The sequence below is a fragment of the Sebastes umbrosus genome, chromosome 20, assembly GCF_015220745.1.
Source record: "Sebastes umbrosus isolate fSebUmb1 chromosome 20, fSebUmb1.pri, whole genome shotgun sequence".
NCBI lineage: Eukaryota > Metazoa > Chordata > Actinopteri > Perciformes > Sebastidae > Sebastes > Sebastes umbrosus.
Window position 1 is genome coordinate 16705534 of NC_051288.1, and position 18916 is coordinate 16724449.

An 18916-nucleotide genomic window follows, 5' to 3' on the forward strand; every position below is an offset into this window, starting at 1 on the left:
ACGCCTTAAATTCCATTGATATGGGAAGAAATAATGCTGCTGGCTGGGTGTGTCTCCAAGGTGTGCTTTTGTTACCTGATCCTTAACTACAGACTGGTTCTATTCAAAGCAAGTGGAGATAGTTGATAGGTTTAGAGTTTTCTTTGTCTCTGTTGCTATTCTGAGAAGCAGTTTCATTTTTATACTGTCTGGAAAAGCCTCACTAACCTGAATTTTATTTTTAGTTACAGCATGTGAATTTGTCTGATTGTTGCTCATTTATTATTTTTACTTTAGCTTTTGTTAGTGAAATAATTTCATTTTATGGGATCAATAAAGTACATTCAAACTTATTCTCTGGTCACAAGTATTATATTGTATTGTATATTTATTTGTTAGTCAATTTGCTATTCAGTGCAATAAGCATATGAACCATTAGAATTTCTCTAGATACACTACATAAGTATCCTTAGTTAATTAAAACATTTTTTAGTGTGTATATGTGCATATGTTTGCATGTATGTACTTAAGTATGTAAAGTATATCTATTTCTTTGTTTAAGTCACTTAAGTTATTTGTGTATATGATTTATTTTCTTGTGTATGTATGTTTTTTTTATATTTCATTCCTTGTCTATAATTACTCATTTATTTATATTTAATATGTGCTTTTAAAAGGAACGGTGTGTAACATTTCCGGGGATCTATTAGCAGAAATGGAATAAAATATTCATAACTATGTTTTCATTAGTGTATAATCACCTGAAACTAAGAGTCGTTGTGTTTTCTTTAGCTTAGAATGAGCCCTTCATTTTACAAAAAAATAAATATATATATAAATAAAACTGACTTGACTTGACAGTGATATTCTTTCCCGCCTGCAGGCAGCTATAGATTAAGAGTTTCTGCAGTTGATTAAGAGGAAAGTGATTTTCGTACATATCGTACATTCAGTGCAGATGTGCTGAGGTCAGACAGTCGAGCTAACAAGAGGCCAGGGGACCAAGTGCATCTACACTTGCATCATCATCATCAACGTCATCATCACCATCACCATCACAGGGAGTGGATCTGGATATAATTTGGTATCCCTCCCAGCAACATATTGCGCAAAACAAACTGGTGAATTTGGATGAATGTTAATCTGTTGTGTGCAATATTTATGATGATATTTTAAAGGAACAGTGTGTAGTTTTTCGGGGGATCTATTAGCAGAAATGTAATGTAATATCCAGAATATTTATTAGTGTATAAGCACCTGAAACTAAGAGTCGTTGTTTTCGTTAGCTTAGAATGAGCCCTTCATATCTACATAGGGAGCGGGTCCTCTTCACAGAGTCCACCATGTTGCACCGCCATGTTTCTACAGTAGCCCTGAATGGACAAACCAAGCACTGGCTCTGGAGAGAGACTTTCATGTTTTCACGTTACCTAAGGGCCACCGTAGTTCTCCGGCACGCTTGCGAAACTGCAGTAATGTGAGCTGCAGAGTGTAAAACCGCAGTACCGCCAGCCGCAGAGTGACTTCTGTCGCTCCTAAAGTTGTGTGATTATGGTAAAGATGGCCTCTGAGGGAGGCGAACTGCGTTACCACAGTTTTGCACTCGGCGGCTCACGTTACCGCAGTCTTGGAAAGGGCGGAGTGAGCGGAGGGGTACTCAGTTGGTTGCAATCTGCAACCACACCACTGTGCCACCAAATTATAATTCTACACACTGTCCCTTTAAGTTACTTGTGTATATGATTTGTATGCATGTATTGTGTGTATGATGATTTTTCTTGTGTATGTACAGTATGTTTTTTCATTTCTTGTTTATACTTGCTTATCTTATATTTAATATTATGCTTATTAAGTTTCTCTTTTCACCAGGAGCATTGTGTTATTAAGGATGGGAGGGAGGGTTTTTGTGAATGTCTGCTCTTTTTGAACAGAGAGCTAATAGAAATAATATTGGAAAAAAAAGATACACCACATATTGATATGGGACTGTACAATATTGAAATATGGCTTTGGTATAAACCACAAATGATTGCTTAAACAGTTAGGCCTGAGATATGGAATTAACAACTGATGCATTTGTGGTTGATTAAGACATCAAATGATTATTGTGCAACCCACTTGGTGACAATAACAACAACAATGGTTGCGTAATGCTTTTTCTAAAAAAAGACCCCCATACAAATGAGTTCCTGTGTTGTGGTCTTAAAAGGATACATTTCTCTCAGTAGTGGTCAGCGCAGGAATGTAAGGAAACAGTTACATGGACTGGTAAGTAGTACCATATGTTTGGGGGCCACATAATTTACTTAAGACTACAAACATGTCCCATGGCGCTGAGAGCACATTGATGGATGGACATGAACTAAAGCTTAACTGTTTACTGACGAACAGACTCACTTATAAGCTCTCCAGTGTGAAGAACAGTCACAAATGTTACTCACACATGCACAGTTTACAGATGTGGTCCAAGAAATAAATAAAACCTCATTCCTTTTCAGGCTGTAGATACTGAACTTGGACAATGAAGGTAGCAGAGAAAACGCAGTATCTACAAGCAAAATAACTGATGAAACGTATACAGATAATAAATAAAAGAGCATCAAAACACATGACATCACCCTTGAAGCTTTGGTACATTCTTTAGAAAGAGCCATATAAGGTCAAAAGATACCCCAGAATATTATATAAGCTGATAAGCTGCATTCAGTGTGACTTTTCTTTTACCACATATGAATATAATGTCATTATTGTACAAAGAGCTCATACGTTAAAATTCCATAAAGTAAATAGCCAACAACCTCGCCTCTTTCCTAGACAATTATCCTTATCAGACGGAAATCACACAAGGATTTCGTCGAGTTTTGTGGAATTCAAAACAGGAAAAGCAAAAGTGGGAAGGACAATGTTCTCTCTCTGCTCCAGCTATGGTAATCATTTTACTTCCTGTTCCCATGAAGTCCTTCAAAGACATGCGGGCTCCGTGTTATCCTGTTCCCACAAACTCCTTCAAACAGCATTGCCACGCTCCATCTCTCCATTAAAGTGGCAATCAATATGCTGAACACATTTGTTCATTTAAAAAGAAGAAGTGGAATGGGGCCCTCCTGTGGCTGCACGCCTCACACTGCAGACATGAGCAGAGGATGGTCAAATCAAGACCACCAAAGTCCACTAAAGCCCTCAATTCAACTTTGGAAATAACAATATAGATTGCATTTTTAAGACAGTGAGAAGCTCAACTGGAGTAATCCAAATTCTTCTTCTATATCTCTTCAGCATGAATTTCTTTGCAGGCAAATAAGAACAAACAGATACGGCCTCGTGGACGGAGAGTCAGCAATGAGCAGAAGAAAGATAAAACCTCACACTCCTGTGTACACGCAAATGACTTGTCCTCTATAAACTAGTCTCCGTAGGTAAAACCTTGTGACAACTGCTGTTTTGTCATGACCTTTCTCTTGCATACATTCATCTTTGAATGCTGCTGCTGTTGTGATTCAGTGGTTAATGAGGACATAGTTTCTGATGTATGTGTCTGAAATTAGAAAGCAGCATGGTCCTTCACAGCCTGATGCACTCTGGCTTGAGCTCTAAGAAAGCAGAGAAAAACAGTGAGGAGATGGACATAGAAACAGACATGAATGGATAGAAAGAGATGTGAAGAAAAAACGGAGGACACTGGCAGAGTGTCACAAGCATCCCCGGCCGCTCACTCTGCTGCGACGGAGATTATTGTGCTGCAGCCAGAGGCCTCGGTCCTTTTCCATGTTGGTGGAGAAGAAGCTCTGGGGAAGAGCTCGGTCCTCAAACGGATGGAAGGAACCCCCGAAGCAAGTTCCAGCATGTCAGACGGCTCCAAGTGCTCACACACTTTGAGATGCGACAGAAAGAAACTACATTTTTCTTTAAGAATAAAGACTCACATTCTTTTGTTGTTGTTTATCAAATATTTTATGTGTGATTTACTGGCAGAGCTAATCATCTGCAAACTGCATGAAACGTTACGTTTTGAACACAAATAAAAATACTTCTTTAGGTTTAGGCAACAAAAACACATAGTTAGGGTTTCACGATGACTTTACTGAAGCGGCTGACTTCCGCTTCTGCTCCTGTAGTAATTACTACGGTCGCTAGAGGTCGCTGTCGTCTTCTTTTACTTCTCTCGGCGATCTACCATGTGAATAGATGATAAAACCTACTAGTATGCCCCTTGACCCACATCTATGGGGCTTATAGCGACCAAAAACGCGTATTTAATAGCCTGACAGTAATTGGGATTTATATTGGAATAAAAATGACGAATTTCTCAGATAAATATGTAAGGGGTAATGTACAGCGAGGCGGTAATTGTTGTAAAATAATCCCTGACAGGGCGATGCGGCACCCTGACGCACCCTGAAGGGCATTATTTAACAACAATGACCCGCTAGCTCTACATTATCTCACTTATTACACAGCTACTTCCTTTTATTTGACACAAAAACTGTCCGCCAGAGTCCGACATCAGAACTGCGCCCATAGCAACGGTTGGCTATAGAGAAATAACAGACCGTAGAACACCGTGATTGACCAATCAGAATCGAGTATTCAACAAAGCCATGTAATAAACATTTAAAAAAAATGTTTTACCTTTACTATCTTCTTTTAAACTTCTCGGTCATTAAAAGTGCTAAATACGGGATTAGGGGCATTTATATTGCCGGCAGATTGTAGCTAACGGTGCTAACAGTGTAAAACGACTTCATTCTCTGCTCAGGTAGACATTACTCCTCTATATCTTTACATAACAAATAGTTGTTTGCTGCTATATTAATGCCCTGGATATCAGATGTAGCACCTTTAAACACATGTAACAAGGCCTTTCCCATGACACAGAGCTTTGGCTTTTGTTTTGACCCTTGAGGAATTTTTCAAAAGTATTTTAAAATGAGAGTCAGAAACATTATAGTAACTTTCAAAACAAGCTCATCCATTGGGCCAATATTCACATTATGTTCCTACAGTATATAGAGAATATACTACCGGACAATGAGGTTATCATATTTTATGGCACTTTTTGCACTTCATAAATGCTACTATTCAAATACTCTAACTGGGACTTTATGCTTCCATGTGATATATCTATATTTAAATAAATTATCAGGCTACCTGGTCATTTCCATAAGGTCGTGTGACACTCACTATACTGAGTTACATCTAGGTGCTCAGCCTGTATCTCTTCACACTTTGACGGAGGGACGTCTGCTGCTTTCTGTCTGTCCTCATTAATCTTCTTATTACAGTACAAACTTGGATTGCCTGCAACAAGTCCTCACAATGCTCCCGTTCTGCAACGTCAAATGTTGCTTCATTTTCTTCAATTTGGTCTTTTTGGTAAGTAATGTGGGTAATTCTGTTAATGAATTGGGAACAGCAATGACTGAAGACATTGATGTTTAAAATAAGTGAAATATTGTGTGATTTAAAGAAGGCATGTTTATTAGTAGTAGTGGTAGTAGAAATAAAGAAAACAAACTACTTTCTGTTTATGATTTTCAGATTTTAGAGCCTACTACTGAACTGCTTTTACAGTACCCTTACCAAAATGAAGTTTATTCAAGTGTGCTATTAGCATACTCCTTTTGAACTTTTACTTTTTACTTTTTATGTACTTATCAGATATATACTTAACAAAAGTATTCTTAAGTATACTTGGCTCAAACTGACAAGTATACAGAAAAGTCTAAGTATATTTGGCTTATAGACCTACTTACTTAATCTTTTGATCAAGATATACTTAAGAAAAGTATAATGAAGTATTCTTGCCTTACAGAAAAGAACACATACATCATTGGCTAAGTACTATAAGTTGAAGTATAAAAAGTATACTTTCTTGAACTAAAAAGCAGAGATGCTCACAAGTCATTTTTTGCAATCAGCAGTAGCAATATTGCAGCACACAGCTGCATTACTGTCCAGTTGTTCAACTTGTTTTTCAGGCATCTGGGGTTGGTCTCGTCATTATTGGAGCAAAGCAGTACTCCACTTACAAGGCCATGGGCGCCTTTGCAGGAAACGGCCTGTCTAAGATCGCTATAGTCCTCATTGCAGTGGGTGCCAGCATCATCCTCGTCTCCTTCATGGGCCATTTGGGGGCGTTCTTTAATAGTTATTCAATGGTGTCTTGTGTAAGTAACATAATGTCTCAGCATAGATTTGATTAAAAATGTGCCCTTTGGGACAATTTTGGGAGGATGCTCCAATAAATGTGTCACTAATAGTTATATTTTAAGGCATATGGGACATGACTGACCCTCTAACACTGCTCACTGTGTTTCTTTATGAACTAGTTCATCTGTATCCTGATCGTCATCATCATAATGGAGACACTCACAGGGATTGCCTTTTACATGTTACGCAAGAGGGTGAGACACTTAAATCCTAAGGTCAAGGTCAAAATATTAACAATTCTTCTCAATTCTTCTTCATACGAGAGGTGGTTTGTCATTACAAATAAGTAAAGCTTATTGCTTATAAAAAATCTTCTTCTTTATTATATCTGTAGGCTGTCATCGTAGAGGTGAAAAACGCTATCGACTACCAAAGCAAAGCACGAAGGGTGATCCAGGAGTACGCCCCAGAGAAGAGACACGCCATCGACAAGATTCAGGAAAAGGTGACACATAGTGATTTGCATTTGCAAGAGGCACTTGATAGATTGTAGAGGGGCCAAATTAACCCAGTGTTATAAACCCTGTTACAGTTCAAGTGCTGTGGTGCAGACGGCCCCGAGGACTGGTCCACCAGCGTGGGCTGGGAGGAACACGATGCCGTGCCGGACTCCTGCTGCATGGTGAAGATGCAGGGTTGTGGAAAGGAAAAGGATAAAGTGCGCTCAAAGGTCTGCTGGGAATTCTCATTTCAAGTTCACAGCCATTTCATTTACTTTCTGTGAACAAATTAAGTATTTTATGACTGTGTGCTCCTCCTTAGGGTTGCCTCCGGGCCATCAACTTGTTTCTGATGAAAAACCTGATGTGGATCGGTGCTCTCTGCATTGCTCTCGGGGTCACAGAGGTAAATAAATACCTGATTAATGAAAACAAATGTATAAATGTATCATTAGAATAAAAAAATCACATGTAATTCCCTGCATGATTTATTAAATGATCTAAATGCAATTTGCAACATTTTGTATGATAAAATATTCATGAAGAAAGTGGTAATGCAGACATTTGAAAAGTAATGACATGAATGATAATAAAGCATATCTCGTCCTGTTTGCCCCCAGGTGGCGAAATCCAGAATTAATTTGAATTTACGGAGAGAGAAAAGAACCTTTTTGACCCGTCTTTGAGTTCATTTGCTGCCAGTAACTTATAACCTTTCTGCCTTACCTGTTGCAGGTTGCAGGAGTAGTCGTCGGGGTCTGCTTGTGTGTGAACCTAAAACGAAAAAATTATGAAAACATGAGCTGAGGCGTCATCGTGGCCGAGCACAGACGACTTCCTACATCACTGACATATTTGATCTATGCTATTTGCTTTTCCAGTCTATTCTTTCTAAATAAAGATACAAAACATAGATGATCCTGTTAATGATATGTTTGAAAACTATTGCTACTTTCATGCTTGCCAACTGTGACTATTTCAACAAGTGATCCGACTATCTTTTGGTCTATGATGGTCTATATGCCATTGAAAACACCTGATAGCTATAATAGTGTCATGTTTAAATGGCATGCTACTACGAATCAATAAATGTGTGATACATTCATGGTTGAGTGGTTCAATCTGTGTGTTTAACAACTGATTTGACATGTGACCTTTTCAAAGGTTTTCATTCACAGGTCATACTGGTCATCCTGCTATTGCCATCTTTGACTCTGGTCTGAGTGGCAAACTCACAGCAACTCCAAATAATAAATGGCAGCCACGTCATGTAAAATGAAATCAATAACTACACACTGAGCATTCATGTTCACCAATCTATACAGTCCAGCAAAACAGCATTTTTTTTCCTCTGTCACATCTCAGGACTCAAGAGGTCAAATTATCTAATATTTTACAAGTTGCCCTATTAAAACATGTTGTTATTTATTTTTTATTTGCACATATATAAACTGCACAAAATCCAATCAATGAAATAAAAACAAGAAATGTGTCAGGAGAGGTCAAAAAGCCACAGGCTTATACAAAGGACCTCCCACCTAACCCTAGAAGAAAAGAAAAAAACAATAACAAAAAAGGAAGAAAGATCTAATCTAACATCATTTTAAAAATACAACAAAAGTTAAACAACAACAAGAAGTACACAAAATGTGCAGAAAAACCTAACCAAACAGTGGAAAACAATCCAATAAAAACAATGAAATACACACAAAAAAACAGTACAGGAAAAAAAGAAAATATATCTAAACATATCAAAAGATAATTAGACATCATGAATCAAATGTGATGATAATTTCCTTTTAAGATGCTCTAAGGATAACGAGCTCTTGATAATATTTTGGTGTTCCATATTTGTACACCACGATATCTGATGTTTTGTTTTGTAAAAAGTTCTGTTCTGTATTAATATTCTTCTTTGGGTATATACATTTGGCAATACATTATTAATAAATGTAGTAATACAATCAGTGAAACAATTTGTCCTCAAGCACTGTTCTAATCACTTCACACAAGGCCATTTAAGTAGTAAACTACATTTCCCAGAATGCCCCATACGGGAAATACGTCTGCTCTCCAAATGGGTCCGACTCTAGCAAAACCAGTATCAACACAGAAAAGCAACGTGTGCGTCCAGCAACCCAGAAAAACTAACTGAAAAACACAAGTTTATGAGCAACATTGAACCTAAAAGTAAAGGTAAAGAAACTATTATATTGTGATATAATTTACAACCTTCACCAGCCTTAATATTTGCTATAGTTTAACATATTACAAGAGCTATGCTAACAGTCATTAGCCAGCTAGTTAATGTTGTTGTTTAACATCCAACTGTGTATTAAGAGTTAAAGTACAAACTATACTGCTTAACTTAAAACTGTAAAGTAAAATAAATAAAACATGTAGCTAAAAAAGACCAAAGTGTAATAGCTGACTCATTATTTGTATAATAATAAAGTTATCCTCTCTTTATTATGTATTAAGCAGCATGTCTGAGGCTTTAATCAGGCAAATAAAGGAGCTGGAGGATGACCTGGAGAAGCTAAAGTCCCAGCTGAAGGAGAGCAGTGAAGCTGGAGATGACCTGGAGAAGCTAAAGTCTCAGCTGAAGGAGAGCAGTGAAGCTGGAGATGACCTGGAGAAGCTAAAGTCTCAGCTGAAGGAGAAGAGTGAAGCTGGAGATGACCTGGAGAAGCTAAAGTCCCAGCTGAAGGAGAGGAGTGAAGCTGGAGATGATCTGGAGCTGATGTCCAATCCATCCCCTAATGAAAACACAGACTGTAAACTAACTGATTCTAACACCAGCAGCAGTAATAAAGGTAAGAAAGCAGGCAAAAAGCGTCCTTTTGACTTCTCCGTCCACCCTCGGCGCCATGTGGCTCTGCGGCTGGCCTACCTGGGATGGTCCTACCAGGGGTTCGCAGTCCAGGAGAACACCGACAACACTGTGGAGGCCAGACTCTTCGAAGCTCTGCTGAAGACGCGGCTGATCCTGGACCGACCGAGCTCCAACTACCACCGGTGTGGTCGCACCGATAAAGGAGTCAGTGCCTTTTCCCAAGTGAGTTCACTGGGACTTAAAGTATGATTTATTGACTCCATACGGCTATTTTAACTATATAATACTGTCTTTTCTCCACAGGTTATAACCATCGATTTGCGCTCCACACAGTTTTGTGGAGGACTGGGCATCGCAGTCCCTGAACATGGTAATGTTAGTGCCAAGAATAAAGCTACCGGCTCTGAGCTTCCATATTTGAAGATGCTGAACCGAGTCCTGCCCCAGGACATCAGGATCTTGGACTGGGCACCAGCAGCAGAGGGCTTCAGTGCACGCTTTGACTGTAAGTCCCGCACGTACCGGTACTACTTCCCCCGCGGATCCTTGGATGTGACATTGATGGCAGATGCTGCAAAAAGGTGGGTGTAGAGACACAAAGTGATGATGTAACACCCCTTGAAGTCACAGTTCTGATTTGAGGATCTCTCAACAACCCAACAGATACGAGGGCACTCATGACTTTCGCAACCTGTGCAAAATGGATGTGGGCAACGGGGTCTTGCAGTTTGAGAGGACCATCTTGTCGGCGTCAGTCAAGCCTGTGCAGCCTCAGCACGTCTCCAGCACGGACCAGTATGACCTCTTTGTGTTTGAGATTAAAGGATTGGCCTTCCTTTACCACCAGGTATCAAGAGACTCTCACTTTTTACAGCTTTGTTTGGCAAAAAATCATGTTCATTTCAAGTTCCATATACATTGATGATTAATGACATTATGCTGTAGGTACGATGCATGATGGCGCTGCTTCTCCTGATCGGGCAGAAACTGGAAGCCCCGGAGATAATTAATCAGCTCCTGGATGTTCAGAGTAACCCCAGGAAGCCCCAATACAGGTCAGTATATACTGTACTGTAGGAGCCATCAAAATCAGACCTTTTTCATATCCTACACAAGCATAAATAATAAATCTCCTGTGCAAACAAAATACATCTGTATGAATCTAAAACATTTCCCTTCTTGTCTCTAGCATGGCAGTAGACTACCCTCTGGTGCTATACGACTGCCACTTTGAAGGTTTGAGCTGGAAACAGGAGAGTGAAGAGGTGAACCACGTCCTGTCTGTACTACTGCAACACTGGACCCAGAGTGCAGTCAAGACCCACGTCCTCCACGGGATGATTCAGGGTTTGGAGGCCGTAGGTGAGAAATTCAATGAGATGAACAGACCCTGGAAAACTTCAACATTTTCATTTTTTAGTCTGTTAAAGTTGAGATGCCTTTTAACCCTTTGATATGCCCCCACAATGATATGATAAAAAAAATTGAATAAAGTAGAATTAAAAGCTATAATAACAGTAATGGTAGTAAAACAGTGTGAATTAAAAACTAGATTAATAAAATAACAATAAAGTTATATAAATTAAATACATTAAAATAAGTGATTAATAAAATAACATTAAATATAATACAATTTTACAACTTAAATACTATAAAATAATATAAAAATGAATCTGAAGCTGAATAGGTAGGTTTTAAGTTTACATTTAAAGAGTTGATTACAAAGTAATACTACCTCCACGGTATTATATATATATTTTCATGCAGTTTTAGCATATAATGCATTGAATAATTGTGAGGAGACTTTATTATAGGCCAACACATCAAACTGTTGACTGGGTATAATATGTTTCACTTCTCTCCATCAACAGGTGGAGCGTCCTCTAACCACTGCTGGCTAGTAGAAGGCAGCAGGCAGAGAAACTACCGGCCCCTGCTGGAGCGTCCGTGCTGCGAGAGCCTGGAGTCCAGGATAAACCATTTTGTCAAAAGAGGCCGACTGGAGCGGGAGGACGGGGAGAATGGAGGTGAAATGGTCCATAGGGGGAAAAGGTCTAAACATTCCCACAATTCCCCCAGTCTGCCGGTTTCATCAGAGACGCCATCGTCAAAACAAAATACAGATCAAAAAGCAAAAGATTAATATTTTCTTGCCAGACTATATTTTTTAGTATTTTTTGTTGAAGCGAAAACATTGTATTTATGTTTTATTTCAGGAAACAAAACAATGGATTTACCATTTTTATTTCTTAAAAAACGTGTATTTACATTTTCATTCATGCAAGTCTTTGTTTTGCTTTGAAATAAACACGTTTTGGAGAAAGTTGGTGTCATTGAGCTTGGTTTCATCACAGTTTTGTAGCACCTATAAATAAATTTAGCTAGGTCAGGGGTCAGCAACCTTTACTATCAAAAGAACCATTTTAGGCAAAAAATTAGAAAAAAAGTCGTAATATTACGAGAATAAAGTCATAAATTTACGAGAAAAAAAGTCGTAATATTACGACAATAAAGTCATAACTTTACGAGAATTGTTTTTAATATAACGAGAATAAAGTCATAACTTTACGAGAAAAAAAGTCGTAATATTACGAGAAAAAAGTCATAACTTTTACGAGAAAAAAGAAAATTACACGTAAAATTACTACTTTATAATATTATGACTTTATTCTCATAATACTCCGACTTTATTCTCATAAACCTATGACTTTATTCTCGTAATATTATGACTTTATTCTCATAATACTCCGACTTTATTCTCGTAAACCTATGACTTTATTCTCGTAATATTATGACTTTATTCTCATAGTACTACGACTTTTGTCTCGTAAACCTACGACTTTATTCTCGTAAACCTATGACTTTATTCTTGTAATATTTTGACTTTTTTCTTGTAAACCTATGACTTTATTCTTGTAATATTATGACTTTATTCTCATAATACTACGACTTTTTTTCTCGTAAACCTATGACTTTATTCTCATAATATTATGACTTTATTCTCATAATACTACGACTTTTTTTCTCGTAAACCTATGACTTTATTCTCATAATATTATGACTTTATTCTCGTAAACCTTTGACTTTACTCTCGTAATATTATGACTTTATTATCATAATATTACAACTTTTTTTCTCGTAAACCTTTGACTTAATTCTCTTAATATTTTGACTTTATTCTCAAAATCTAGCTTTATTTTTTCAGGTTACTGACCCCTGACCCCTGGTCTAGGCGGAACTAACGAACGAAGGAAACATCGGAAGAATTTCGAGGTGGCGCTTCTGTCTAAGCTAAGAAGCTAGGTCGTTAGCAATCAGTAGAGTACAAGTCAGAGTCACAGACAGTAATATCCAGTAACACGCCTGACTCCACGCTGTTTGTCTGACTCTACATGTGACAGGACGGAGTGGAAATGTCTGCGGCGTCGTTTCACTGCGTGTTTGTGCTCGTTATGACCTGATCAACACTTGTTAGCATTTAGCTTGTTTACTGCTCCACTGTGGCTCTGCAAGGATCCTCTCTGTACTCTCAGCTGGTTTAAGGACAATCACACCTTTAAGAGGTAAAGCACAACATAGTATCTGTAACAAACTCTAACAACACATCTTACATAAGTTCAGAAACAACCAGTTATTATCTGCAGTGTTTAGTTGATTAACTACAACTTTAAGTTGCTGTAAAGCTGCTCCAGTTGTTGTTGTTTATTATGATGCTTTATAATAATAATAATAATAATAATCATTTTATTTGTAGAGCACTTTTCCAGCAAAAAAAATGCTTTCCAAGGAAAATTCACATCATATACAACAGAATACACTGAAACATAAATAATTAAATAAGAAACAATAGAATGGGAAAAATAAAGAAACAAGCATATACATATTCATACAGTTACATAGACTTTTTGAGCTGAGACTGATTGAAGATAAGATTGCAGACCTTATAGATAAAACAACAGGATATTAAAAATAAACTTCAAACTGCAAAATCTGCAAAGATATTCATAAAAGAGGACAGTGAAATGTTCTTTCAAGGCTATTTCTTTATCATCTAATCATCACAGAATAATGTTATACAGTCCATATGAGCATGCAACTCAATTAGGATTCAATAGAATTAAACAAAATGAAAAGGATGAGCAAGCACACACTTTAATAGGTTATACTCCTATCAAAAAGTAATCACAACTATAAACCAAGTATACTTGTAGAAGATAATAATAATAATACTAATTTTATTTGTAGAGCACTTTTCAAGCACAAAGTGCTTTCCAAGGAAATTCACATCATATACAACAGAATACACTGAAACATAAATAGTTAAATAAAAAACAATAGAATGGGAGAATAAAGAAACAAGCATATACATATTCATACAGTTACATATGCACATATATACACATCAGCACACAAGCATACAAAAGACTATAATTCAGCTAATTGGAAAAGCCATTCTATATAAAAGTTGTGACAGAGTCTGCTGATCTAATGCTTTATATGTGATTAAAAGCACTTTAAATTCCATTCTAACAGAGACTTGGAGATGTAGTCTCTGAGAGCATCGTTTGGTTTTGGTCAGTAGTCTAGCTGCAGAGTTCTGAACTATTTGGAGCTGCTCGATTGTTTAAACAGGTCAAGTTTTAGTCAAGAATAACTTCAGAGCTGTCAAAACAGCCCAAGTTTGCTTGTTAGCTAAGTGGTGCATAAATAAACTGAGTGTAGCTCATCACCTCCACAGCAGGGGGCGTGTTGTTAAACCTAATAACAGCCTCAGAAAGGCTTTAAAATACTCTATTTACACTAGCAAGAAACACCTAGTTAGATATTTACAGAAATTTAATGTAGCACTTTTATGTGTTCCCAACTTTGTTTGTTTTAAGATTGTTTTCCCTGACATTTTTTTTTTTTATACTTTATTTTTTCCCTTTTTTCAAGGTTGTTTTCATATATGCAATTTACAGTTTGTAATTACAATAGTTTATAAACCAATTTTTAAGTAGATGAGCTTATAGACAAACTCATTAAAGTACACTAGAGAAAACAACTTCAACATTCAAAATTGAAATAAAATTAAGAAAAGAAATAATAATAATAATAATAATAATAATAATAATAATGATAAAAAGAAAGAATAGAATTAAAAAACAAAACAAAACACATAACAAAAAAAATAATACAAAAATGCGAGAGTAATAATAAATTAAATCAACAAATAAGTTAATAGAAAATAAAAAGGGGGAGCGCAAATATATAGTAATATCATTTACATGGGCACACACGTGCATCCTCCTTAACGGTTTCCCTGACATTTCTAAGTTTAATATGTTCATGTTTTCATGGCTGTGGCAGGTAGATATTTCAGGTCACCTGCCACCATGGCAGATAGGGTTTCCTTATAATAAGAAATATTATATTAAGAATATTCGAGCCGAATAAAATGATTGGACGGGCTTACAGTCCTGCGACAGCTACTGATACTGGATTTTATTATTTTTTTGTCAGAGCATTCGATTTAATCGATTGCTGTCGGGGTGTAATGAGAATTTCAACAAATATAACAAAAATATGTTTTTGAAGAAGATTACCAGCTCTAGTTTTAAGGTTACGTGATATATTCCATATTTCTACTGTCTTAACAAATCTAAAGCGTTCTACATAGATTTCAAAAGTGGCAGACAAAATAATTGAGTGCCTGGTAGAAATTTTCAGTAACCTGCCACAGTGGCAGGTGAGGAAAAAACTTAATTTCAGACCCTGGTTGTATGCCACCTAGGGCTGCAACTAACGATTACTTTCATTATTTAATGATTATTTTATCAATTAATCGATTAGTTGTTTGGTTTATAAGATGTCAGAAAATGCTGAAAAATGTGTAATGTGAAATCAGTGTTTCAGAAAGCCCAAAATGACGTCCTCAAATGTCTTGTTTTGTCCACAACTCAAAGATATTCAGTTTACTGTCATAGAGGAGGAAATAAACCAGAAAATATATATATTTAAGAAGCTGGAATCAGAGAATTTTTACTTTTTTTTTCTTAAAATAATACTCAAACCTATTAATCGATTTTCAAAATAGTTGTTGATTATTTAAAAAGTTTAAAACTAATCATTTAATGTAGTTTCGGTAACAGTATTACTACTTTACTGACTTTCTGTGTCTTTGCTTCCAGATGTTCCTGGTGGGGCTGACGGGAGGCATTGCCTCGGGGAAAAGCGCAGTGTCATCAATGCTGCGGGAGCTCGGCTGCGCCATTATCGATGCCGATGTTGTGGCCAGGAAAGGTAGGCGAATGTCTCTCCCCCTGCAAACTATTTAGATTTACAAATTGAATACAAACCCAGTCCAGTTAAAACTGTCATCCAGCTGAACCCTGGGAATTGAGATTCACCCATATGTCCCAAATCACTGACTAATAACATTTGTTATTATACTGAAATGGACATAAAGAGGCCTATAGGAGGTTCATTAAGATAAACACTTGGAGAGAGCGCATGAATCATGACGGCTGTCTTTAATGACTGCAGGGATGATGTTGTAGTTGTGCGGTGATGATAAAAAGGTCACAGAAGTAGGTGAAAAGTGCACAGCTGCATGTAGCGAAAGATTTAATTACACTCAGGTGATTGAGTCTGTTACAAGATTGATTTAGATATTTTGTTATCCACCTTCTTCCCTTGTGTATCTTTTGCCCGTGTGCCACAAATCAATCATTTAAAAATAAATTTTTTACGTATTCTTAATTAAAACAATGACAGTTGTGGAGCCGCACACTCCCGCCTATTCTCGCATCGTGTACCACTTTGGGCCGGAGATCCTGCTCGAGAACGGGGAGATCGACAGGCAGAAGCTGGGTCAGCTCATCTTCGCCAACGAGGAAAAGAGGAAGCTGCTGAACTCCATCACTCACCCAGAGATCCATAAAGCAATGCTCAAAGAGATCCTGTTCTACTTCCTCAGAGGTGAGGAGAGGGGGAAACTGGCTCAGTTATCTGTGACCAAGGTAAAGGGGGATAATTTACTGAAAGTGAACCAAGGCTGTTTTTGTAGCGCAGAGCTGGGCGTCAAGGTTTTAGGCTGTTTCTCACAAAAAAACGCTGTATGAATTCCTCTCTGCAAGCGAAGTAGTGAGATATTTTTTAATATTCCCAACATTATACATGGTAGAAGGTGAAGGTACATAGTTGCTGCATACAGATGTTTTTACTGTAACCATTTCAAACTTTTAAAAGAACTGACTCCCACCTGCTTCTTTAATTCTTTAGCAACTCGAGATATCTCATGTGCCTTAAAATATACATCTCGTGCATCACTTGTATGTTGCTACTGGTATTTTCACGATGATAAGAGTGTAAATGTGTTGACACTAATTAATTTAGCTTCACATTAATTTCTTCTGTCTCCCTAGGGTACCGCTATGTGGTGCTGGATGTGCCCCTTCTCTTTGAAACCAGACGTCTCACTCAGTTTCTAAACCACACTGTAGTAGTTTACTGGTAAGAAGACCACCAGTGCTCACGTTTCCCTATTTTCCCCCATCACTTTAGAGTTTAACTTTTGGACTGTTTGTGTTTTCACATTTTAAATCATTAATTTGGAAGTTTGTTTTTGACAGAAACTGGCCATTAAAGGTCCAGTTTTGTGAGTTATTGGTTACCCATCTCCAGCCCTCTGTGTGCCTTATTAGCATGACTCACCGCCTCTGGATTTTTTAACAAGCCACCCTGGCTGCTCCATAAATAACCTCCATTGTCTGTTCCTTTTCAGTGACCCTGCCACTCAGCTTTCGCGCCTGATGCAGAGGGACGGTCTGACCCAGGAGCAGGCCGAGCAGCGCGTGGCCGCGCAGATGCCGCTGAACGAGAAGCGCGGCCTGGCCAATCACGTTATCGAGAACTCGGGCAGCCGGGAGGACACCCACCGGCAGGTCCTGCGGTTGCACACGAAGCTGGAGGACTCCATGGACTTCCTCCTAGTGAGGGTCATCGCTATCGCCGCCACTACGGGTCTGGGTGGGATTCTGCTGTATGCAGCCAAGATACTTTTGTCCTAACAGAGGAGAGGTGAGGGGAAGAAAGAAAGAAAGAGTTTGGTCCAGGATGAGGGTGTGAATAGAAGCAGGCAAAGGCACGTCGGGAGGTCCCGATGCAATTTACTGTGACATTAGTTTCACAGCACCCGCCACTACAGTTCAGTGGTGTGACGTGCTCTGTTTGCAGTTAACACTGACTTACATTATTGACACTACATGCACTGACTAATGGGGTTTAGTGTGAAGGGTTTGAATGTGCAATTTCCGTTGGTTTTACTCAGAGATATTAAAAACATGAAGGTGATATTCGAGAGTCTCAGTAGCTGCACAACAGTGATCACAGTCTGGGGACTATAAACTGGTTAAACCTTTTACTTTGGTGCAGGAAACAACACATAACTAACATCCGTAACAAAATAAAGTCAAAACTGAAAATGGCAGAAACTAAGATTTTATTTTATTACACCTTTTATACCACATAAAGATAGCCAAATTAAACGTTTTGGGTGATCACCAGATCGTAGAGAGAGCAAAGGAAGAAGTTACATGCAGAAGTCACTGTGGTTTCTGTGCTTTTCATTTATTTGCAACTTTGCAATTTAGAGTACAAAATGCCAGTGCTATCCCCAGTGATGAATTAGTTTTAAATTGGATGGAATACTCCTCATAGAAAACATAATAAAATGCCCAATGTGAATGATCTGACGCTTACAGAATATGCTGTGATTGTATGTTAATGACCTGTATAATGAGGATAAATGACAGAATGTATTTGACAATCCATTCTCAACGGGAGCAGAGTGAATTTACATGAAATAACAGACTTTATATATATCACTGTATTTTCTTACACTTGAAGCTGCCCTCTGTAAATACTAAAAGTCTGTGATTTTGTTTTTTCTGTGCATACTCACTTGTAACTAAAACACGATTTGTAACATGTAGCTGCTTAACTGAAATATAAATAATCCAGCACCACTGTTTTAAAGCAACAACTGTCAGCTTTTTTTATTTTAGTTTTAGTGCTGGATGCCCTTTCGTCCTGAACATAAAGTATAATATTATATAATATGCAGATTGATGATTCTGCGGTTTGACACTAGAAGGCTGTTGGGGAGAAAGTTTCTCTGTGGTCACTTTAAATCTGAGTTTCATACATATTCGTGACATTACAAAGAGTTTGGAAACTATTTGCGGTCAAATATGCAACTTACACAAGTGTGATTTGGAAACTTAAAATATGTATATATAAATATGTTGGGAATATACTTCACAGTGAAGTAGGAGTCTAGTAGTCATATTTTATATGTTTTTAAAACATGTCTGGAGGGGATCTTTAAACAACTTTGGCCTACTTTAGTCAAGATATTAATTAAAAGTTAATGAAGAAATTAAAGGGGTACTTCAGCAATTTAACATTG

General features: G+C 37.6%; 3 protein-coding genes across 4 annotated transcripts; all 3 read left to right on the forward strand.

The window, feature by feature from the left end:
• Positions 1–5174: 5174 nt before the first annotated feature.
• LOC119479667 (CD63 antigen-like) lies at positions 5175–7902 on the forward strand. The gene is made up of 7 exons (XM_037755509.1): positions 5175–5352; positions 5958–6146; positions 6309–6383; positions 6524–6634; positions 6722–6859; positions 6952–7035; positions 7365–7902. The coding sequence occupies exons 1-7, from the start codon at positions 5296–5298 to the stop codon at positions 7434–7436; spliced, it is 726 nt and encodes a 241-aa protein (XP_037611437.1). The 5' UTR covers positions 5175–5295; the 3' UTR covers positions 7437–7902.
• A 786-nt stretch (positions 7903–8688) lies between these two features.
• On the forward strand, positions 8689–11652 carry pus3 (pseudouridylate synthase 3). Of its 2 annotated transcripts, none has more exons than XM_037753878.1 (7): positions 8689–8825; positions 9114–9687; positions 9769–10046; positions 10129–10312; positions 10411–10520; positions 10655–10827; positions 11337–11652. In XM_037753878.1, the coding sequence occupies exons 2-7, from the start codon at positions 9115–9117 to the stop codon at positions 11606–11608; spliced, it is 1590 nt and encodes a 529-aa protein (XP_037609806.1). In that variant the 5' UTR covers positions 8689–8825; position 9114; the 3' UTR covers positions 11609–11652. The 2 variants fall into 2 exon arrangements, with proteins under 2 accessions (XP_037609806.1, XP_037609805.1); XM_037753877.1 differs by having other exon boundaries at positions 9111–9687; positions 11337–11608.
• A 1064-nt stretch (positions 11653–12716) lies between these two features.
• On the forward strand, positions 12717–18487 carry dcakd (dephospho-CoA kinase domain containing). Its single transcript, XM_037755864.1, has 5 exons — positions 12717–13028; positions 15636–15747; positions 16222–16425; positions 16872–16959; positions 17231–18487. The coding sequence occupies exons 2-5, from the start codon at positions 15636–15638 to the stop codon at positions 17514–17516; spliced, it is 690 nt and encodes a 229-aa protein (XP_037611792.1). The 5' UTR covers positions 12717–13028; the 3' UTR covers positions 17517–18487.
• Positions 18488–18916: the final 429 nt, after the last annotated feature.